Raw genomic sequence first — 22929 nt, forward strand, 5'->3', positions numbered from 1 at the left:
TGGCTTGCTGCAACCTCTGCCTCCCAGGTTCAAGCGATTCTCCTGTCTCAGCTTCCTGAGTAGCTGGGACTACAGGCGCCCACCACCACGGCTGGCGAAGTTTTGTATTTTCAGTAGAGACGGGGTTTCACCATATTGGCCAGGCTGGCCTCAAACTCATGACCTTGTGATCCACCCGCCTTGGCCTCCCAAAGTGCTGGGATTACAGGCATGAGCCACCGTGCCTGGCCATCTCTCTCTTTTTTTATAGACTTACTTACCAAAATGTATCTTAATATCCATAACTTCACATTTCTCTTTCTTGCTTACTGATTCCTATCTTATTCCATATCTGGAAATAACCTTTAAATAACCTCCAAATTAGACAAAATTATTCTTCAAAAAAAGATCACGGCCGGGCGCGGTGGCTCAAGCCTGTAATCCCAGCACTTTGGGAGGCCGAGACGGGCGGATCACGAGGTCAGGAGATCGAGACCATCCTGGCTAACACGGTGAAACCCCGTCTCTACTAAAAAATACAAAAAACTAGCCGGGCGCGGTGGCGGGCGCCTGTAGTCCCAACTACTCGGGAGGCTGAGGCAGGAGAATGGTGTGAACCCGGGAGGCGGAGCTTGCAGTGAGCTGAGATCCGGCCACTGCACTCCAGCCTGGGCGGCAGAGCGAGACTCCGTCTCAAAAAAAAAAAAAAAAAAAAAAAAAAAAAAAGATCACATTTTATGCCTTTCTTGTATTTTTTCTCATCCGAAGCACATGTTTTTTGGAAATGATCCACACACTTAAAGAACATCTGTTATTTAATTTAACATAACACAACATTAAGATTTAAAGTACATGAAAAGTTAATGTATAAGAAGTAATTGGCTGGGCTCAGTGGCTCACACCTGTAATCCCAGCACTTTGGGAGGCTGAGGTGGTGGATCACCTGAGGTCAGGAGTTCGAAACCAGCCTGGCTGACATGGTGAAACCCCATCTCTACTAAAAATACAAAACTTAGCCAGGTGTGGTGGCGGGCACCTGTAGTCCCAGCTACTCGGGAGGCTGAGGCAGAAGAATCGCTTGAACCCAGGAGATGGAGGTTGCAGTGAGCTGAGATTCCAGCTTGGGCAACAGATGGAGTGAGACTCCATCGCAAAAATAACAATAATAATAATAATAAATAGGCTGGGCGCGGTAGCTCAAGCCTGTAATCCCAGCACTTTGGGAGGCCAAGACGGGCGGATCACGAGGTCAGGAGATCGAGACCATCCTGGCTAACATGGTGAAACCCCGTCTCTACTAAAAATACAAAAAACTAGCCAGGCATGGTGGCGGGCGCCTGTGGGCCCAGCTACTCAGGAGGGTGAGGCAGGAGAATGGAGTGAACCCAAGAGGCGGAGCTTGCATTGAGCTGAGATCTGGCCACTGCACTCCAGCCTGGGCAACAGAGCGAGACTCCGTCTCAAAAAAATAAATGAAAGAAATAATTTATCTGATTTACATTTACTTATTTATTCGGGGCACACTTGCATTGTGTGTACTAATATACTTATTTTTAACAGATTACCTAGATTACTTGTGAAAACTGAGATATTGGCTGGGCACGCCTGTAATCCCAGCACTTTGGGAGGCCGAGTGGGGCAGATCACGAGGTCTAGAGTTCGAGACCATCCTGGCCAATATGGTGAAACCTCATCTCTACTAAAAATACAAAAATTAGCTGGGCGTGGTGGCATGTGCCTGTAGTCCCGGCTACTCAGGAGGCTGAGGCAGGAGACTTGCTTGAACCCACGTGGCAGAGGTTGCAGTGAGCCGAGATCGTGCCACTGCATTCCAGCCTGATGACACAGTAAGACTCCTGCTCAAACAAAACAAAATAACAACAAAAAAAAGAAAACAGATATTAGACAAAGCTAGTCATCATTTCAAGTTATTTCCCTGTAGCAACTTTTTTTTTTTTAGACAGAATCTCCCTCTGTCGCCTAGGCTGCAGTGCAGTGGCCTGATCTTGGCTCACTGCAACCTCCACCTCCTGGGTTCAAGCAGTTATCCTGCCTCAGCCTCCTGAGTAGCTGGGATACAGGCACCCACCACCATGTCTGGCTAATTTTTTGTATTATTAGTAGAGACAAGGTTTTGTCATGTTGGCCAGGCTGCTCTCAAACTCCTGACATCTAGTGATCCGCCCACCTTGGCCTCCCAAAGAGCGGGTATTATAGGCGTGAGCCACTGCACCCAGCCCCCGTTACCTTTCTTTTTTTTGAGACAGAGTCTTGCTCTGTCACCCAGTCTGCAGTGCAGTGGCACCATCTTGGCTCACTGCAACCTCCACCTCCTGAGTTCAAGTGATTCTCCTGCCTCAGCCTCCCGAGTAGCTGGGCCTATAGGCACCTGTGACAATGCCCAGCTAATTTTTTTTTGTATTTTTAGTAGAGATGGGGTTTCACCATGTTAGCCAGGATGGTCTCGATCTCCTAACCTCGTGATTTGCCCGCCTCAGCCTCCCAAAGTGCTGGGATTACAGGTGTGAGCCACCGCGTCCGGCCGCCCCTGTAACCATTTTTATAGCCTGTGAATATCAGGTATTCACCTAAGTGAGAACTTTAAACTTATATATTTGTGTATTTTGCAAATAACTCAGAAGATATAGCTGTTTTCATTAGACCAACAACATTAGTCTTGCTTATCCAGAAATTACACAAATAACCACCATTCTGTCTTAGGCTGCATTTTTTTTTTTTTTTTTTGAGACAGTCTCACTCTGCCATCCAGGCTGGAGTGAGTAGCGCAATCTCGGCTCACTGCAAGCTCCACCTCCTGGGTTCACGCCATTCTGCTGCCTCAGCCTCAGCTGGGACTGCCTCAGCTGGGACTACAGGCGCCCACTACCACGCCCAGCTAATTTTTTTTTTTTTTTTTGTATTTTTTAGTAGAGATGGGGTTTCACTGTGTTAGCCAGAATGGTCTCAATAAATCTCCTGACCTCATAATCCGCCCACCTCGGCCCCCCAAAGTGTTGCGATTACAGGCATGAGCCACTGCTAAATTTAAATTTCTAAAAGGTATTTAGGTTGTTGATTATCACGGAACTATTATAATTTGTAAAGTCAGTACTTTGAAAGCTCTTTAAAACTTCTTAAAAAAAAAAAAAATTGGCTGGGCGCGGTGGCTCACACCTGTAATCCCAGCACTTTGGGAGGCCAAGGCGGGCAGATCATGAGGTCAGGAGATTGAGACCATTCTGGCTAACACAGTGAAACCCCATCTTGACTAGAAGTACAAAAAATTAGCTGGGTGGTGGCGAGCGCCTGTAATCCCAACACTCCCAGCTACTTGGGAGGCCGAGGCTGGAGAATAGCTTGAACCCGGGAGGCTGAGGTTGCAGTGAGCCAAGATCGTGCTACTGCACTCCAGCCTGGGCGACAGCATGAGACTCCATCTCAAAAAAAAAAAAAGAAGAACTAGGGAGAGCGGAGTAAGCGTGTCACTTAAACATGTGGAGGTGAACACCCAAAGGTACAAAGCAGCTGTTAGACGGAAGCAGTAATCTCTGGGGATTGGGAATGTGGTGGGCAGAGGGACAGGGGGTGACCACTGATTTTTTAAAAATCCAAGCAGTCCTGTGAGACTTTTATTATTGATTTATTTACTGAGACAGGGTCTTACTGTTGTCCAGGCTGGAGTGCGATGGCATGCTCACGGCTCACTGTAGGCTTGATCTTCCAGGATCAAGTGATCCTCTTACTGCAGCCTCCTGAGTAGCTGGGACCACAGGCACACATCACCATGCCCAGCTAATTGTTTGTATTTTTTTTTATAGAGACAGGGTTTTACCATGTGCCCAGGCTGGTCTCAAACTCCTGGCCTCAAGCAGTCTTCCCATGTCGGCCTCCCAAAAGGCAGCATTTTGGCAGGAGGCCGAGGTAGGAAGATCACTGAAGCCTGTGAGGTGGGGGCTGCAGTGAGCTGTGATCACGCCACTGCATTCCAGCCTGGATGACAGAGTGAGACCTCGTCTCTAAATAAGTAAGTAGCAGGAAAAAGTTTCCGATGTGGTGAATGTGTGGCACTATAAAGCCCTAAGAAGCTCAGTGGGCCAGGTGCGGTGGCTCATGCCTGTAGTCCCAACACTTTGGGAGGCCGAGGCAGGCAGATCGCCTGAGGTCAAAAGTTTGAGACCAGCCTGGCCAACATGATGAAACTCGTCTCTATTAAAAATACAAAAAATTAGTCGGGTGTGGTGGCAGGCACCTGTAATCCCAGCTACTCGGGAGGCTGAGGCAGGAGAATCACTTGAACCTGGGAGGCAGAGGTTGCAGTGAGCCTAGATCATGTCACTGCAGTCCAGCCTGGGTGACAAGAGTGAAACTCCGTCTCAAAAAAAAAAAAAAAAATTGGTCAGGAGATCGAGACCATCCTGGCTAACGTGGTGAAACCCCGTCTCTACTAAAAAATACAAAAAACTAGCCGGGCGAGGTGGCGGGCGCCTGTAGTCCCAGCTACTCGGGAGGCTGAGGCAGGAGAATGGCGTAAACCCGGGAGGCGGAGCTTGCAGTGAGCTGAGATAGCCCCACTGCACTCCAGCCTGGGTGACAGAGTGAGACTCCCTCTCAAAAAAAAAAAAAAAAAAAAAAAAAAAGCTGGGCATGAACCCACAAGGCGGAGGTTGTAGTGAGCCGAGATTGCGCCACTGCACTCCAGCCTGGGTGACAGAGCAAGATTCCATCTCAAAAAATAAAAATAAAAAAGCAGCTCAGTGAACCCAAGCAAGGTAAATACGAAGGAAAATACGCTTGAACACATGCTAAGAAAACTGAAGATCAGGCTGCGGGTGTCGGAACGTGCCTGCAATTCCAGTATTTTGGGAGGCTGAGGTGGGAGGATCACTTGAGCCCAGGAGGTTGAGGCTGCAGTGAGCCATGATTGTGCCTTGTACTCCAGCCTGGGCAACAGAGTGAGGCCCTGTCTTCAAAAAAAAAAAAAAAAAAAAGAAAGAAAGAAAAGAAAAGAAAAAGAAAACTGAAGACAAAGGGATAGTCTTGAAAGAGCCAGAGGACATGTCACATTGTCACATAACCTGCTAGGGAACCAGGACACAAATGACTGATCACTGATTCTCATTGGCAATGATGGAAGACAGTGGGATGACGTTTATACAATAGTGTATCCTTCAAACACAAGGGCAAAATAGAGACATTTGCAGTTAAATGAAAGATGAAACTACAGCAGATGGTACTAAAAGGAACTAAGAAAGGCTGGAGGAAAATTATGCCAGAGAGACACTAAGATCTACAGATGGAAATGAAGAGACTTTTTTTTCTCCAGAAAGCTTTGGAATTGTTTTTTCTCCATGCACAAAGCTAAATGGATAACTGGTAGACCGACAGTGGTGTGACATCTCCAATGAGGTATGAGAGGCTCGCCAGGCCTCCCAAAGCTGCTTCTCCATACCAGCCGCTTTCCTCCGGGCCCTAAGTTGGAAGAATCCCAGAATAGGAGGGAGTGCGTACAAATGACCCCAGGGTGGGACGAGTGGGCAGTGAGGACAGCCTCACACAGACACCTGTATCCATCGTGCCTTGGTGCAGGGAGTGCCAAGGACAGGGCACAAGTGACTTGTGGCATCAGGCCTGGACTCCTGATGGAGGGCCCGATGGGACAACAGCTGTCCTGGTGGACACCTGCAGAGGACAGCTAGATGTAGCTGTCCCCTGTCTCTCCGCCCAGGCTCACTATGGAGCTAGCTCAGCCCCTCCTGCATGGGTCTCTGAGGCTCTGAGAAGGGCCTCCCAATGCATTCACGAGGTCGGGTGTTGGCTGAGTTTGTCACATAGGAGGACTGAACTGCAGTGTTAACAAGGCTGCCTCTTTCCAGGCCAACTCCGCCTTCACCACACTCTTCCTGGGGGCTGGTGGCACTGGGGTGACTATAAGCATTTTTGGCACACAACGAAGGGGGACTTGAGCGGAGATACATCCAGTCAGGGTTTATGGGATATTTTCTTTTTCTTTCTTTTTTTAGAGACAGTGGAGTCTTACTCTGTCCCTAGGCTGGAGTGCAGTGGCGCAGTCTCGGCTCACTGCAACCTCCACCTCCAGGTTCAAGCGATTCTCCTGCCTTGGCCTCCCGAGTAGGTAGGATTACAGGCACACACCACCATACCCAGCTAATTTTTGTATTTTTAATAGAGACAGGGTTTCACTGTGTTGGCCAGGATGATCTTGATCTCTCAACCTCGTGATCCATCTGCCTCGGCCTCCCAAAGTGCTGGGATTACAGGCGTGAGCCACCACACCCGGCCACAAGGGATATTTTCATTCAGTTGAGTCACATCCTTGCTGGATGTCTGAGGCTGTTGAGTCCTTAGCTGAACGGAGCTTGGTGCTGGAAGTTGGTGAGAAGCAGAGAAGCAAGGTTTGTATGCACGGAGCCATCAGTGGGTCCGCAAGACTCTTCCAGTCATCCAGTGTGAAAAACGGTAAGCAGAAGACTCAACTTGCCACTGCCTGGTTAGAATTACAGTTGTCTCCTCTCTGGAGTGCATTTGGTAATGCAGCATTTCCAGTTTAACACAGCATTTATTTATGTTGTCTTTTTGGATGGAGACTGCACTTACCAGGATCCTTGTTTGTGGAGCATAACCTGCAGCAGTGCTACAGGAAGCTCATCCATTCAAAGCCCAGAAGTCAATACTATGATTAGGGCCAGCGGTGGCTCAAGCCTGTAATCCCAGACTTTGGGAGGCCGAGGCAGGAGGATCACACGAGCTCAGGAGTTCCAGACCAACAAGCCAGGGCAGCATGGGGACCCCACCTCTACCCTACAAAATACAAAAATTAGCCAGGCGCGGGGGCTGCGCCTATAGTCCCATCACTTGAGCCCAAGACGTCGAGGCTGCAGTGGGCGCTGCCGTGCTCCAGCGTGGGCCACAGAGTGAGACCCTGTCTATAAAAATAAAAATCTTGGCCAGGCGCGGTGGCTCACGCCTATAATCCCAGCACTTTGGGAGGCCGAGGCGGGCGGATCACGAGGTCAGGAGATCGAGACCATCCTTGCTAACACGGTGAAACCCCGTCTCTACTAAAAATATACAAAAAAAATTAGCTGGGCGTGGTGGCGGGCACCTGTAGTCCCAGCTACTAGGGAGGTTAAGGCAGGAGAATGGCGTGAACCCGGGAGGCGGATCTTGCAGGAAGCCGAGATGGTGCCACTGCACTCCAGCCTGGGCAACAGAGCGAGACTATCTTAAAAAAAACAAAACAAAACAAAAAAAATCCTAAAAATCTTGTTCAATAATAATGTATAACGACCTTTCTCATTATACAAAACAACTGTAAAATAGCTGTAAAATAGGGTATTACATAATTATTGTCGTACAACATATACACTTTATACGTTACAGAAAATAAACATATGCAAAACCATTCATTTTTGCCACCCATGTTTTCATAGTTTTCCATTCCTTTTTTTTGAAATGCAGTTTCGTTCTTCTTGCCCAGGTTGGAGTACAATAGCGCGATCTCGCCTCACCGCAACCTCCGCCTCCTGGGTTCAACCGATTCTCCTGCCTCAGCCTCCCGAGTAGCTGGGACTACAGGCATCCGCCACCACGCCCAGCTAATTTTGTATTTTTAGTAGAAACGGGGTTTCTCCATGTTGGTCAGGCTGGTCTCGAACTCCCGACCTCAGGTGATCCTCCCGCCTCGGCCTCCCAAAGTGCTGGGATTGCAGGCGCGAACCACCGCGCCCGGCCTGCATTCTTTTTCTTAAAAAGAATCCCACCCCACGCTGCGTTTCGGGCCCCACAGCCCTGGTCCTCGAGCGCAGGTCCCAGCCGCGCAGGCGGCAAAACAAAGGGGGGCGGCCGGGGAGAGAGCGGAGACCCCGCGCCCCCTCCGCCCGCGTGGCCCGGCCGGGGTGCGGGGCCCGGGGAGGCGCAGCCGCCGCCCGCGTGTGCTGGGAGGCCGCGGGGCCCGGGTTCAGGGGTCCTCCCGACCTGCGCCCCCAGCGGCCGCCGCGCCTCGCCAGGCCAGGCCCCAACGTTGCCCTCCCCACGTCAGCCGCGCGCGGCCGCGGCGTCCCTCAGACGAGCCGAACGCCGAATGGCCCCGAGCACGGGAAGTGCCCGCCCCCCGCGTGCCGCCAGCCAATGGGACGCCGGAAGCGGGGAGGCGCCGAAGGGACGTCGCGTCGCCGCGCGGGGTCTCTAGCAGCTGCCGCCGAGCCGCCGGACTGACGCCCGCCTTCGCCCGCCATGGCCGAGAGCGACTGGGACACGGTGACGGTGCTGCGCAAGAAGGGCCCCACGGCCGCCCAGGCCAAGTCCAAGCAGGTGCTTTGCTGACGGAGGAGCGGCCGGGCCGGGCGGGGCGGACGCTGGGCCGGGGCCACGGACCGTGGGGCAGGGGGCTCGGGGAAGGCCAGGCGGGGCCCGGGACGGGGCGCGGGGGGCGGGGACAAGGCTCGGGTGCCGGGGGGAGGATGGGGTTCGAGGGGCGGGGAGCATCGCAGTGGCAGGAGGACCGGGCCAGAACAGGGGTGGGAAGGTGGGGGGCGGACCCAGGTGGGGATAGACGAACCCAGGAGGTAGGGGGCGGGCGACTGCGGGAGGAGAGGAGCAGGGAACGGGACAGGGCAAGGGGCAGGTGATAGGACGGGGATCAGTGCCAGGGTGGGGCGGGAAGGGGATAGGGGGAGGGACTGTTGGTGGGGACAGGTGTGAGGACAGAGGCAGGAGGTGGGGACGGGGGCGGGGACAAGGCTGGGGCCTTGTGTGAGGATAGGGGTCAGAGAACCAGGGTGGGCACTGGGAACGGGGGGCAGGGATGGAGTTGGGGACAGGGCTTGGGAGGACAGGGACTAGAGTCGGGGACAGGGCTTAGGACAGGGGTGGGGACTGGGGCAAGCAGCAGGAACCAGCGATGAGGGTGGGGAATTGGGGTTGGGATAGGGCTGGGGGCCAGTGGACAGCAGTTGAGGGCCTGGGGCGGGAGACCGGGTGACTGGGACAGAGGTTAGTGACCTGAGTGGGAGTTGGGGACAGAGGGTAGGCTCCTCCTTGAGCCTTTTCTCTTTGCTTGGGGCCTGCTTGGTTCTACTGGTCTCCGCTAGTCAGATACTGCCCAAGGAGCCTACCTGGTCCATCACAGGCTGTAGGGAGTGCCTGCATCAGGGAACCCCATGAGCAGGTGGACCTTGCCTCCCCCTGTTGCACGGGTGGAACATGGGTGTGTCCTGAGCAGTACTTGTGGAAGGAGATTACCAGTGTGGCTGATGTTTCCGAGGGTCAGTTGTGAGTCTGATGTAATAGGGAGGACGGTTTAGTCACCACCTCTGCCTCATTCGTACTCTCAGGTGGCCTAGGGCTGAAGCCTTTGAGGCCAGTTGGGCCAGGATGTGCTGGGGCTCTGGTGACAGGGATTCATTGGTCTGCCCTGCCCTTGCTGGTTGTATGGTCAAAACCAAATTCATTCTCCTTTCCTTTTAAAGGAAACTTAATGGCCATAAGCTAGGAGTCACGGGGAATAATTGGGTGGCAGCATCTGTGAGTACATCACACTTAGGATGCTCCACAAGTCACTTCTCTGAAGTGGTAGAAATGTTAGCCAGGCACAGTGGCTGAAGCCTGTAATCCCAGCACTCTGGGAGGCCAAGGCGGGTGGATCATGAGGTCAGGAGTTCAAGACCAGCCTGGCCAAGATGGTGAAACCCTGTCTCTACTAAAAATACACAAAATTAGCCAAGCGTGGTGGCAGGTGCCTGTAATCCTAGCTACTGGGGAGGCTGAGGCAGGAAAATCGCTTCAACTCGGAGTGTGAAGGTTGCAATGAGCTGAGATCGTGCCACTGCATTTCAGCCTGGGCGACAGAGTGAGACTGTCTCAAAAAAAAAAAAAAGTCAAGAAATACATTATATTAATATTCAGCGACTGTAGATGAGATACCATCACTGTAATTGGTGATGTTTCTGGGGAGCCTGCAGGCTTCCATGAAATGTGTCATCTTTGTGTTACTAGGAGCCAGATTCAGGGAGGAAGGCCACACCAGGCCAGCATTTGGTGTTCCTTACTACTTTTGCAGTAGAGTCCAGCAGAGAAGTAAATCTATGCTAAATATGATTTCTCAAAAAGAATCCACTAGCGCATACTAGCTATTCAGGAGGGAGGCTGAGCCCAGGAGTTCCAGACCAGCCTGGGCAACATAGCAAGACCCCAACTCAAAAAAAAAAAAAATCCCTAGTGCGTCTTTCTCAACAGCAAAGGAAGTGGTGTTCCCTTAGCAGTTTATTGTGAATTTCCTAGACATCTGATTGTAGAGGTTTTTATATAACGAGTTTGGGGTTTTGTTGTGTTTTGTTTTTTTAGACAGTATCTCATTCTGTTGCCCAGGCTGGAGTGCAGTGGCATTATCATAGCCCACCACACCCTCAAACTCCTGGGCTCAAGTGATCCTCCTGCCCTAGCCTCCCTGTACAGGCATGCACTACAATGTCTGACAATTTTTTATTATTTTGTTTTTTTGTAGAGACAGGATCTCGCTGTGTTGCCCAGGCTGGTCTCGAACTCGTGGCCTCAAGTGATTTTGCTACTTCGGTTTCCCAAAGTGCTGGGATTACAGACATGAGCTGCAGTACCTAGTTGAGCTTGGGTAATTGAACCCAGCACTGCGTATCAGTCATTGGGCACCACTAGTCCTTAGCAGTGTGCTTAACTGGCTAACAGCAGGCCTGAATTGGTGTGTGCTGGACACTGCCGAAGCTACTTTAGATCTACTGATGTTTTCTAATTTTCTAGGCTATCTTAGCAGCACAGAGACGAGGAGAAGATGTGGAGACTTCCAAGAAATGTAGGTCCTTGTGTTTCCACTTGCAAAGTGAGGCTGTGCTGTGGGTCCATGTGCTGGTGGGTGTGGTGTGGACGGTGCCCACAGGGAGGTTGTCAGCTGAGTGCCTGCCTGCACCGGTGCTGGCTGGAGCCCTGGGAGGCAGCCATCTTCCCAGAGCAGCTCTGGTCGGCATGAGTGCAAACTGAGAGAAAACTCTGGAAGTCCATGCCCTGAGGTGTGTGAACCTGGGACAGCCTGGGTTCCCATGTCCCCTTGGGCTCAGGCAGCCTCTGGGGTCTGGTTACCACTCTGAAACGGTTTTCCATCAGGTTAATTCCAAACCCTCTTCTCTGCTTTTGCCTCACACCGATTCCAGGGGCTGCTGGCCAGAACAAACAACATTCTATCACCAAGAACACAGCCAAGCTGGACCGGGAAACGGAGGAGCTGCACCATGACAGGGTGACCCTGGAAGTGGGCAAGGTGATCCAGCAGGGTCGGCAGAGCAAGGGGCTTACACAGAAGGACCTGGCCACGGTGAGGCTGCGCCGGCTCTCACTTCTCCTGGGGTTGTGGGCTTGGGCGGGGGTGGCCGGAGTTCAGATAGCACGGGGAGGGCAGGCTCCACCCCCCGGTGCCCTTGCAGGGAATGCCTGGGGAAGCCAGGTCAACCCGGCTCTCACTGCCTCTTGCACAAAATGCAGCTGTGTGTGGGTGCGTACCCCAGGGGCCCCAGAAGCTGGTGTTCTCAGGCGACGCTCCGCGCCTGGTTTCGTAGCAGTGCTAGTGGAGCTGATGTGTATAAAGCACATGTTCTCTTTAGAAAATCAATGAGAAGCCACAGGTGATCGCGGACTATGAGAGCGGACGGGCCATACCCAATAACCAGGTGCTGGGCAAAATCGAGCGGGCCATTGGTGAGTGTCCCTCCACCTTCGCCGGGTCCGCTGGACAGGGAGGCCACCACTCCTGGCTGGGGTTGGTGAGAGTGGGACTCGGGAGACGAAGATGGCCCTGAGGGTCCCCTGTTCTCTGAATTCTGGAGCTTTGCTTCTCCAGGCAATAGAGACTGAGGAGTGGTGGGGGCTCTGCAGGCCTCAGGAAACCCCCAAGAGCAGTGGAATCCCACTCCCTTCCCCTTGCCAGTTCCCGTCAGCCCGTGCTGTTGGCCATGGTTCTCTGAGCCTGAGCACAGCGGTCCAGGCCCTGTCAGCATGGGGCCGGAAGCCAGTTCCGCAGAGGACCCCTGGCTCCAGTTCTTCCGGAGACGGGTATTCATGCTCTGCTGTCTAAGATGATCAGACTCATCCTTTTGAAAATTAGATGTGAGGTCCAGGAGTGCCTGTGTGTTGAGAGCCCAGTGAGGAATGGGAGCGGCGTGGCCCCCCTTCCCTGGGAAGATGGTGAAGAGGGGCAGCGTGGGGGGCAGGAGGGAGCTGGCGCTGCAGTGGCCAGTGGCTGTGGCTCATTTCAGGCCTCAAGCTCCGGGGAAAGGACATTGGAAAGCCCATCGAGAAGGGGCCTAGGGCGAAATGAACACAAAGCCTCGAAATCAGTGCGCTCCAGCTGATCTCGTTCTGCCGGTTCCCCTTGACCGCCAGCACCGCCGTGGGTCTCCTCACGGCCAAACGGAACAAGGGGTCCAGCTCGTGGGGGACCCTCCCCAGCCCATTCCTGCTGTCAAACAAACAAAACCTTGCAAAGCGTTGGGTTCTGCTGACTGTTTTTCTCCCTACGTCGCGTTCCTCAGCTGAGGGTGCAGAACTCCGCCTTCCTGTTCTGGGGGTGTCTGCCCAGTAGCAGTTGTGGCTCAGAGGCCTCAGGGAGCTCTGAGCACCACCTTATATAAGGGTGAGGGGTGGAGGCCAGAGGCGCGGAAGGAAGAGGAGCGGTGTCACTGGGAGCTGCTTTCTCTGATGTAGCTCTAAAGAGAAGCTGGGAAAATTTCCTGCCTTTGGCGCCGGGGCCAGATTATTCGGTCCTGCTCTCAGCTCCCAGGCCCCTAGTTGTGGGAAAGGCCGGTGAATTTTCATGACTGATGCCCGGGAGTGGGCTGCCAGGGGGCTCTGAAGGTCTCTCTGCAGGGCCATTTCCTTTCGCCCATCTGTGTGGACAGCGGGCACTGGTCAGCCCCACAGCACCTGAAGACGAGGGACGGTGCTAGCCATGCCTGACTGCCACCCTCTGCTGGGACTTAGTCCCCAGGGCGGACAGGAGCCCAATGGCTGGCGAGGGTGCCGTGCTGTGCCCTCCAGCACCGCATGGCTCCTGGGGGCAGATGTGAGTTCATGAGGCAGGGTAGGGCTTTCCTATGGGCAGGAGGGGGCTTGGCTGCACAGGTCTGGGTATCGCCACCCTCCCAGGGGATAGCCACCCACAGCCAGGCCTCAGAGGCCACAAGACTGGGCCCTCACCATGGGGTTGTGCCCGAGTCACCCACGTGGAGGACCAGAGCTCTGGGAGCTGAGGTTAGTGACGTTGACCCTGCGTTAGGACGGGAGTCCTCTGCTTGTGCCCCAGGCCAGGTCACAGCTTCACAGGGTCACCCTCCTGCTCAGGCGCAGGAGCCAAAGGGAAGGGCTCAGCTGCAGTCCTGGGGCACCTGGTGACCTGGGCACTGTGACCCATAGTCCCTGGGGCAGCTCAGGCCTGTACCACAGAGAGTGGGCCCAGCTGAGGCACTTCTTCCCTCCGGGCCTGCCCCGTGCACCGTGTCCCCTAAGGGTCATCTCCTTTGCACGCTCCTGATGCTGTGGGTCAGTTTGATGTTGTCCTCATTAGACACAGAGCCCCTGCCCTGGCCCTTGTCCTGGTGGGTCTGTGTCCTCGTGGGAGAGGGTCCCCTTGTCTCTGGTTCCTGAGCTGCATCCAGAAGCAAGCAGGCACCCCTAGCATGTTCTCCTATCATGTCACTTAACACTGCAGCCCCCACCCTCACTGGCTGGTGAAGTGTGGACACACTGACTTCAGCCTGGGAGCTTGGGCCGCCCTCATGGGCCGGGGTGTTTATTCACAGAGCAACAGTCAGCACAGGGCAGGGAACGCCCAGGCCTCGGCATGTCCTGAGACCTGCAGCCTGTCCCAGCCTGGGCAGGGCAGGTGTCCGGTCCCCGGCTAGGGTCTGACCAAGTGCTGGATGTTACGTGAGGAAGCGGGGCCTTGTCTGAGGTGGTCTACGGATCGCTGGTGACAGATGCCGGGAGGGTGACACCATCCTAGGAGGAGGAAGAGGAGTGTTTTTTTTCTTTCTTTCCTGAGACGGAGTTTCGCTCTTGTCACCCAAGATGGAGTGCAATGGCATGATCTCAGCTCACTGACTGCAACCCCTGCCTCCCGAGTAGCTGGGATTACAGGCACCTGCCACCACACCCAGCTAATTTTTTGTATTTTTAGTAGAGAAGAGGTTTCACCATGTTGGGCAGGCTGGTCTCAGACTCCTGACCTCAGGAGATCCACCTGCCTCGACCTCCCAAAGTGCTGGGATTACAGGTGTGAGCCACCCCGGAAGGAGGAGGAGCTTTGACAGTGGTGGCTGGGAGAGGGAGGGCAAGGATGGGCCTTGTGCAGGTGGGGGCTCCTCCCTGGGGGGTTGTGTCCTGCCAGTGCCTACCCTCCAGGGTCACAGCTGAGCACAGAGGCTCCTGCCCACCCATCCCTGGGGGCTCCTACCGCATTGAAAAGGATGTTGTCAAAGCCGGGGGCTGTGGCCTCTGTGTTGCTCTGGAAGGGGCAGCTCCCCCTCTTCTGTAGCCAGCGCCGTCCCCCAAGTCCCAGCAGCACCAGGAGCATGAGCAATAGGAGGGCACTGCCAACTGCAGTTGGCACAGACACGGGTGCGGCTGTGTCCCCTGTGGGCCATAGGGACACGTGAGCCCTCCAAAGCAGCCCCCAGTTCTGGTGTCCGGGTGTAGCGCCTACATCTGAGGCTGAGGAGGAAGCCTGGGGCTGCCTGGTCCCCTCAGCCTCTGCTGGCTCCTGGGGTTCACCCCTATTTCAAAGGCAGAGGGTATTTTTTCTGCCACCACAAGGAGGGGGCCTGGCAGGCAGGCAGCTGCTGTCTGCAGACTTGGTGGGGCTCATGGCCCCAGGTGAGATCCTTTCCCTCACCAAGTGAGAGCAGTCAGTGGTTGCCCTGAACCGACTGGCAGCTCCTCCAGGATGGACCTTGCCCTGGGTGTGGGCACAGGGAGCACAGAGGCCACAGCCAGGCAGGGCAGGCCCCAGAGACTGCACCCCAGGGACAGCCCAGCTCGGGCAGTGGCCCCAGGGATGAGTGGGGCAGAGAGTGGGGAGGGCACAGGGTGTGGGCCTGGCAGCTCTCCTGTCCTGTCTGGGTGCAGCATGCTCGCAGCTCCTGGGGCCACACGCTGGTAAGCCTGGCAAGCCCTGAGCTGGGCTGGCCCCCTGGGCCCTCTTCCGTGCCTCCACTGCAGCCCAGGGCTCACCTGGGCTGGGGGCAGGCTGCTGGCAACGCTGCCCGGCCAGATATTCCACGTCATCCAGGGCAATGGGTCCCAGGGCTGGCTGGCCACCCAGAGTGGCTTCAAACACAACCTGATGGAGAAGGAAAGGAGTCTGTGTGGGCCCTGGGTGGAGGAGGAGACAGCTCCTGGCCTGGACAGCCGGCCTCACCTGGAACTCCTTGGTGCTGGCCACCTCCACCTGGGCCTCCAGCCACTGGTGCCGCCGGTGCCCGCCTGTGCCCCACACGGCCAGCTGGCCCTGGGTACTGCGCAGCAGCACTCTCAGCTCCCCCTTGTCTGAGAGCAGGGCCAGGGCGTGTCAGGCCTGGGGTCCCGGGACTCCTGCACACCTAACCAGGGGTGGGGTGGGAGGCCACCTCCCCACCTCTGCTCCTGGACCCCTGCTGCCCCCATTGCCCAGGCCCCCATTGGCCCAGCCGGACTCACAGAAGTGCTCGGGAAAGCCCATGTGGTACCAGAAGCGGAGGCAGGAGGCCGGGGTGGCCGGCAGAGGCTCGCTGCGCAGCCAGGCGGCCCGGCCCCCGGGGCCCAGCACGCCAGTTTCAAAGAAAGCAAAGTGGCCTGGGAACAAGAGGAGGTTGATGCCCGGCTGATGGGCAGAGCCAGCCCTCAGGGCCCTAGCAGAGGCTGGGTGGGCAGGGCCTCCTCTGGATGGGGCGTGTACTCGGTGGGCAGCAGGAAGCCAGGTGGCTGTGTGTGGCCTCTGGGTCGCCTCCCCACCTGGCTCCAGTGGGCACGTACCTGCCTTTGTGCCCAGGGTGTGGTCCACAGGGGGCTGGGGGTAACGAGAGGGGGTGGCTCCCCCGCCCCAGTCCCAGCTGTATCCGCCCAGGCTGGGCCAGGCCAGGTGGCTCCAGCCGCACAGGCCAGACTCAAAATCACAGGAACCTGCAGGACATGGGTGGGTGAGTGGTGCTGCGGCCCAAGCCCTAGGCACCACTACCATGAAGGGAGAGGGCTAGGCAGGCGCCCCAGAGCAGGGCTGAGGCCACAGCAGGGTTCCCACCTGGCCGAGGGCAGGGCCCATCCTGGAGGAGCAGGTCATCCAGAGCCACGTAGGAGTGTGCCACGCCTGCGGCCACTGCCTCAAACACCACCTGGTGGGTGCAGGGCAGGGCAGCCGCAGTGGGTCCAGGCAGCTCTCGGGGAGGGGGAGGGGCACCCCACCGTGCACTCACCCTCCAGGCTTGCTCAGCCTGCACGTCCACGCTGCCTAGGCGCCAGGCCAGCCCACCGTGGGCACTGAGGCTGAGCACCTGGTGCTTCCTGCCCTTCTCCAGGTGGACCCGCAGGGTGCCTGCCAGCAGGGGCGGCCCCGGTCAGCAGTGTGGGGAGAGCGCCTGCAGGCCCCGGTCTGAGCTCCCAGGCTCCCGGCCTCGCGGGCGCAAGAGGCTCCCAGTGGCCTCAGCACAAGGCTGGTGGGGACACCAGGCCAAGCTTCCCTGAGCCCACTGGGGTGGGCTCCCTAAGCCCCTCACCTGGGTTATGGAGGCTCCCGTGGTACCAGAAGGTCAGGCAAGCAGGCTGGGCAGGGGGCCTATACTCCTTGGAGGTCAGGGAGGCCGTCTGGCCCCTGGGCAGTGCGTCTGGGCTGGTGTCCACCACCATGTAGTGCCCTGGAGGTGCCAGCATCAGCCTGCCAGCCCCTGGCCAGCCCCCCAATCCCTGCCCCTGCCAGGCCCCCATACCTTGGGCTGTCTCAGTGGTGTGGTCTGTTGGGGGGCCCCAGGCTGTGTGGCCCGAGGCATTGGCCTGGCGCCTCCAAAGACCCCGGCCTCCCGAGGAGAAGCCGCAGTCCGAATCCTCAAAGGAGCAGTGATGAGGGGCCCAGCAGGGGCCTGGCCGCACGGCCACGTCGTCTAGCGCCATGGTGCCGTGGTATCCGTCCCGGAGGCCCTCGAACAGCAGCTGGGGGTGGAGGGTGTCAGCTGGCGGGGGGTCCTGCCCTGTCCTCCCACCCGGGCGCCAGGCCTCACCTGGTACTGGGCACGGGAGCCAGGCTGGTGGGAAAGGGTGGCCCAGGCCTCATGCCAGCGGTTGCCCTGGGTGCCCGACCGTGACCACAGGTGTGTCTCCTCCCCTTCCCGTCTCATGGCCAGGCGCAGAGTCCCTGCAGGGAGGGAACCAGTCCATAACTGACCTCTGCCCTGTGCCTCGATGGGTGTCAGAGGGGGGCTCTGAACCTCCGGGGGCCTCCCCACAGGCCCTGCCCCACTCCCAGGTCCACTCACCAATCTGGGGTCCATGGAGGTAGTACCAGAAGCTTAGACACTCCGTGGGCGCTGCTGGCACCTGCGGCCTGGAGAGCAGGTGGGCGCTGTGGCCCCAGGCCAGGGGGTCTGTGGGGTCCAGGAGCACAAAGTGGCCTGTAGGGGGCATGGGGCTGAGCTGCAGAGATGCTCCACTCCTGTCTGAAAGCCACCCCCGGTCTGAGCGCCCGTCCTACCTTGGCCTGTGGTGTGGTCGTGGTCAGGGCCACGGCTCTCCACCCAGCGCCAGTGTGTGTCTGAGAGGTGGCCTGGGTACCAGCTGCATGTGTCCCGCTCAAAGTTACAGGAGACCTCTGGGGGTGGGGCCAGGTGGGGTCACAGACCTTTCCCCCTCCCCCTCCAGAGCCCTGAGAAGGTGGAAGCTCCGGGGTCTCTGGAGGGGTGTGGGGGGAGCACCCAGGTGGGAATGAGGATGGGCAGCAGGAACCTCTGTCTCTCTTGGTGGTCACTGTGGGGCTACAGTCCCTCAGGGTCACGTTGTCCACCCCAGCTCCCTGCTGGTCAGGGCCGTCCAAGTCCACCAAACCGACAAACTCCAGCTTCATGGGGTAGGGGGATGAGGAGGATCATTAAGTCAGGGCCCGCTCCAGTGGAACCCCCACTCTGGGCTGCCCTCCTCACCTGGAAGGGCCGGCGGCGGGCCCCTAGAAGGACCTTGTCCACCTTCCAGCCACCTGCACTGCTGCTCAGGGCCTGCCATGCCAGCTCCCGGGAGCCGTTGTCTACCACAACTAGTGCCAGGAAACCTGGCCAGCGGGGCAGGGGGCACTGTGGGTCACCCGACCCCAGATCCCTCCCACCGTGCAGGGAGCACCCAGGGGCTGGCCAGGGAGCTTGTGGAGGGCGGCGGTACCTCGGGGCTGGCTCTGTAAATAGTAAGCCAAGTGGAGTTCACAGCTGGGGCCAGAAGGGCCAAGGAGGGGTGTAAGGACCCGGGCCTCAGTGCTCAGCTGCCCCCAGGCCCTCTGCAGAGACAGGAAGTGCCCTAGGGGAAGAGCAAGGTACTCAAAGCCTCGTCCAGGGCCCCACTCTGTCCCTCAGGGATCCCCAATCCAGAGACCATCTGTAGTGCAGAGAGAGAGCAGAGACTCCTCCAAGGATGCTGCTCACACCCGGGTGGGGGCTTGAGCGTTGGGCCTTGGGCCTCACCAGCAGCAGCTGCACTGGACCCCTGGCTCTCCTGGGCTGAGAGACGCCGCCACTGCAGCCGCCCCACGCTGGCGTCCTCCCAGCCCCCGGCCTCGAGGGACTCAAAGTCTGTGGTGCCTGAAATAGCAATGGGCACTGAATGGCAGAGTCCTCAGCCCGCCCCGGCACCTACCCCCTTGGCTCCTCAGCAGGAGGTCTGCGGGAGGCTGAGCCCCTTTACCGCAGGCCTGCTCGTCCTCGCCCCCTGCGCACTGCTCCTCGAAGTCACACAGCTGTTCCGGGGGCACACACAGGTCCCCGCAGGCAAAATGCCCCTGCTTGCAGGAATCCTGGAGCCGTGAGCTGGGCGGCAGGGGCTGGGGGACTGGGGCCCAGGGCCCAGGAGGCAGTGGTTGCAGGGTGGACACCTCTGTGGGGGCAGAACTGGGTCAGGTGGCAGGAATGGGGAGTGCTGTGCCTCTCCAGGGCAAGGCAGGGTAGGGCAGATTCAGCAGGCTCACCCGGGACTGGTCTGCAGTGGTCAGACAGGATGAGGTCATCCAGACCCACGACGCCCCCCGGGCCTGTCTGCCCGGCCAGGAGGATCTGAGGGCAGAGGGGCTCAGGGGGTGCCCAGCCTATTTTCCCCCGGGGTCTGGTCCCTGTCCACCCACAGCAGGTACCTTGTGGGTTCCCCTCCCCTGCCCCCAGCCTGGCTCCCCAGACCCCACCCTCTTGCTGTTCCCTACCTGGAAGGGGTGGGCGCTCTGGATGTCAACACGGTCTCGGACCCACGCAGTCCCCAGCTCCCCTCGGCGCCTCCGCAGCAGGACGGGAGCCTGGGGGGCACTGGACCCCAGAGTCTGCAGGAACAGCTGGAGGCAGCCAGCCTCAGAGCCATGCAGGTAGTGATAGAAGATCAGCTGTGGAACCAAGAGCTGGCTGGGGGCCCTGCACCTGGGCAGCCAGCACGGAGGCCCTGTGAGCCCCACCCATCTCACCGAGCAGTTGGAGGCGCCTGAGGCTTGGAATTCCGGGCTGGAGAGTATAGCAGGGGTGCCAGGCTCGGCCACAGAGACCAGGAAGGAGCCTGCGGGAAAGAGCGGGAGTGGGCCACAGCCGCTGGGCTGTGGCCACGTGGACGGGGCCTGGGCCGGGTCCCCTGTGGGCCTCACCCTGTGCACTGTTCCGGCTGTGGTCACGGCGTGGCCAGGAGGGGCGCTCAGGACCACCAGCGCTGTGGTTCCGGGACCAGCCTTCCGAGCGGTTCCATGGGCCCAGGCCTGTCTCAAAGTCGGTGGCTGTGTGGCGGCCTAGGGCGGGAGGTGGCGGTGTCGGGGCCACTAGGCAGTGCTTCCCGCAGCCGTATGGCCCCAGCTCCAGGGTGGCCCTGGCAACCACACCCCCAGAAGGATCATCCCAAGGATCCAAGGTGCCCCCTCCTGGATGAGTGCTAGGGCCCCCACCAAGGTGTCCAGTGTCCCTGCCTCACCCTGGGCCCCCACCCTGGCCTCACCACAGGTGAGTGGGTCCTCATCAGACAGGTCCCCGCAGTTGTCTTCCCCGTCGCACAGCTGCTGGGGCTCCACGCAGACCTTGTTCTGGCAGTGGTGGTGTCCCAGGGGGCAGCTGGCCTGGGGGGCTGGGTGGGGCAGGGTTAACCCTTCACCGAGGCCCCGGGAGTGGGAGAGCACTCGGGGGCAGACAGGGTCTGGGCAGGGGAGTGGGCAGGCGGGGCCCTCCCGGGGGTGGAACAGGAAGAGGCGGTGCCTTACTGGGCAGACCACAGTCCCAGAACGCTAGGTCATCTAGAGCCACAGCGCCCCTGTGGGTGGCATTTCGGGTGGCAGAGAAGGTCACCTGAAGAGAACAGGCCCTCAGGACCTAAGTCAGGGCCCAGACCCCCCAAGGCTCCCACTCGTCCAGACCCTCCCAGCTCACTCGGAAGTCACCCCGGATGCGGCCTGTGGTCACTGCCAACTCCTGCCAGCCGGGGTCCCAGGGCCCTGTGCTCTGCCACAGGATCAGGGTCTCTGAGCCATGGGTCACCTCCAGCCGCAGCTCAGCCACATCTGCAATGTCAGGGGTCCCAGGGCAGCTGCGGCCCTGCTTGTCCCCACCCGCCCTCCCCTTGGGCACCCCCCATGAGCCTTGGGGGTCCAGGGTGCACCTCCAGAGGCCGCATGGTACCAGAGCCTCAGCTTGCAGGAAGGGGCTGCCTCTCGCAGGGTTGGCGAGCGCAGGGCTGCGGTGGACGCCTCTTTCCCTCGGTGGGTTCCGACGGCCATGTACCAGCCTGGCCCAGGTGAGAGGTCAGGAGACAGGGCAGGGAGCAAGGAGGGTGTTGAGACAGGGGCGCGCAGAGACTCGCCCTGGCCTTACCCAGGTCGGTGCCCAGCGTGTGGTCTGAGTGAGGCCCAGGACCCTCCAGTGCGGCCCCCGCCCTGTCTCGGAGCCAGCTGTAGCCTGAGGTGCTAATGTCCCGCCAGCCGCAGGAGTCCTGCTCAAAGTCGCAGGCGAAGGGGGTGCCCAGGGCGGGCGAGGCCCCACGATAACCTGGGAGAGTGGGTGGTCAGGTGTGCGCCAGACCTGCTCACACTGGCCCTGCCCGCCCATCTGGCCTTGGCTTACCACATTGGGCCTCATCTGAGCAGTCCCTGCAGTCACACACGAAGTTGCACGCAGCCTGGCCGGGGCTCCTGCAGTGGCTGGGGACCCAGGCCCAGCCTGGGGATCTTGCTGCGGGGAGGGTGACAGCCAGGGGGCCTGGGTGCAGAGTGATCAGCCATCCCAGCCTGCCTAGGACTATTCAGTTTTGGCACTGGACGTCTTTTGTCCAGGGAAGCCTCTCAGACCAGGAGATGGGGCAGGGAGGGACCAGGACCCATCAGAGAACTCCCACCCAGCTCCGGACCAAGCAGAGCATGCTCCTGTTTCCAGCCCTGAAGAGGCTGGGGAGGAGGGCCTGGGCCTGTGTGGGGATGAGCACCCTGCCATGGGCACCCCCAGAAAGGTAGCAGGAACCCAGCGTGCCCAGCAGTGAACTGGGCACTGGGAGGGTGACCCGCAATGGGAGGCACCGATGGGTGGCCCAGGGGCTTCCACAGGCTCCGCCCAGTCCAAGGGTGGCAGACAAAGGCTGACAGAGCTGGGGGGCACCTCCTGAACCCTCTTGTCCCAGACTGGGAGGGGAGTCTTGTCTCTTCCTTTGCTTGGCAGGCCTGAGGACCCCATGGGCTGATTCCAGGTCACCCCCATTGCAGACCGGCCAAGGCAGTGCCTGGCAAACCACCTTCCCTTTGGGGCTCAGGCGTCAGCCCTGGTGCCCATCACTGCCACACAGATGGTAGGCTCAGAAGCCAGAGCCCCTTGTCCTGCTTCAGGAGTGAGACAAACGACTTACCCAGTAACAGGACCAGGGCGGGCAGCAGGTGGCTGGGCAGAGGCATGGTTGGGCCAGAGGAAGCAGGGCCAGTGCGGCCACACAGGGTGCCTGGGAAGTTCTGTGCGGTTACGAGCCTGCACTGGCCCCACGCGCTGACTCTGCTGTTTAAGTGGAGGGCCCCTCGGCCTGGCCCCACCCAGTGCTGACGGTGCCAAGCATAGGCCGGGATAGCGGCCCCAGGAGGGGGCCTCTGACCCAGGGTCAGCTCCCACCTGCTCGGCTCCCTCAGACACAAGGTCAGGCCCTTCCACCCTGCCCTGCCCTGCCTGGTGGAGGGGAAGTTCCCACTGGAATGGGGAGGGACCCAGGCACCCCACTAGGACTCTGCTCGGCAGTGTGGGGTGGGCAGAGGCCGCCGTGGCCTCTCACTGTGCCTTTGGCACTAGCCTGGTGGTCAGGACTCAACCAGTCCAGTAGCTGCAGGAGTCCAGCATGTGCACCAGAGCCGGCCCCTGTGGTCGCAGCTGTGGGGCACCTGCCTCTGAAGGATCACCCCCTCATTCATTCACCCTGAGCATCCAGGTGCCATCTGGTGCCAGGCACAGGGTCCCTAGGAGCCCAGAAACTTCTGGTCCTCATGAAACAGACCCACACTTGGGGCAGGGCTCTTTGAGGCTGGGGAAGGAGTGTGGCATTTGGAGCCAGGCCGTTTGTGATTTCCCACGGTGTGACCTCGGAGCTTGTGTCACTGAGCCTCGGTGTCCTGGTCTGTAAAATGTGGTCACGACAGTGCCCGTCTGGAGAGGCTGGCCGGAGGACCAGTGAGCTGACAAAGGTGGGGATGCTCTGTGTACAACCAGC

General features: G+C 58.5%; 2 protein-coding genes across 16 annotated transcripts; one reads left to right on the top strand and one right to left on the bottom strand.

Annotated features, from left to right (window-relative positions):
• Positions 1 to 8186: 8186 nt before the first annotated feature.
• EDF1 (endothelial differentiation related factor 1) lies at positions 8187 to 12507 on the top strand. The gene is made up of 5 exons (XM_005580380.4): positions 8187 to 8310; positions 10771 to 10822; positions 11178 to 11338; positions 11625 to 11718; positions 12276 to 12507. The coding sequence occupies exons 1-5, from the start codon at positions 8233 to 8235 to the stop codon at positions 12335 to 12337; spliced, it is 447 nt and encodes a 148-aa protein (XP_005580437.1). The 5' UTR covers positions 8187 to 8232; the 3' UTR covers positions 12338 to 12507.
• Positions 12508 to 13780: 1273 nt separating this feature from the next.
• MAMDC4 (MAM domain containing 4) lies at positions 13781 to 22209 on the bottom strand. Of its 15 annotated transcripts, none has more exons than XM_045374116.3 (29): positions 22087 to 22209; positions 21315 to 21422; positions 21066 to 21239; positions 20854 to 20979; positions 20625 to 20755; positions 20459 to 20543; positions 20200 to 20325; positions 19859 to 19996; positions 19685 to 19773; positions 19433 to 19606; positions 19205 to 19289; positions 18925 to 19113; positions 18705 to 18821; positions 18409 to 18540; positions 18177 to 18301; positions 17983 to 18094; positions 17732 to 17848; positions 17517 to 17651; positions 17262 to 17395; positions 16974 to 17193; positions 16764 to 16901; positions 16464 to 16582; positions 16292 to 16382; positions 16027 to 16173; positions 15712 to 15846; positions 15434 to 15561; positions 15247 to 15355; positions 14471 to 14649; positions 13781 to 14016 (listed from the first exon to the last, which is right to left on the bottom strand). In XM_045374116.3, the coding sequence occupies exons 1-29, from the start codon at positions 22130 to 22132 to the stop codon at positions 13975 to 13977; spliced, it is 3651 nt and encodes a 1216-aa protein (XP_045230051.2). In that variant the 5' UTR covers positions 22133 to 22209; the 3' UTR covers positions 13781 to 13974. The 15 variants fall into 15 exon arrangements, 14 of the variants coding, with proteins under 14 accessions (XP_045230051.2, XP_073872073.1, XP_073872069.1 ...); XM_074015972.1 differs by having other exon boundaries at positions 21315 to 21449; XM_074015968.1 differs by having other exon boundaries at positions 15712 to 16173; positions 21315 to 21449.
• Positions 22210 to 22929: the final 720 nt, after the last annotated feature.

Source organism: Macaca fascicularis, chromosome 15, assembly GCF_037993035.2.
Source record: "Macaca fascicularis isolate 582-1 chromosome 15, T2T-MFA8v1.1".
Lineage (NCBI taxonomy): Eukaryota > Metazoa > Chordata > Mammalia > Primates > Cercopithecidae > Macaca > Macaca fascicularis.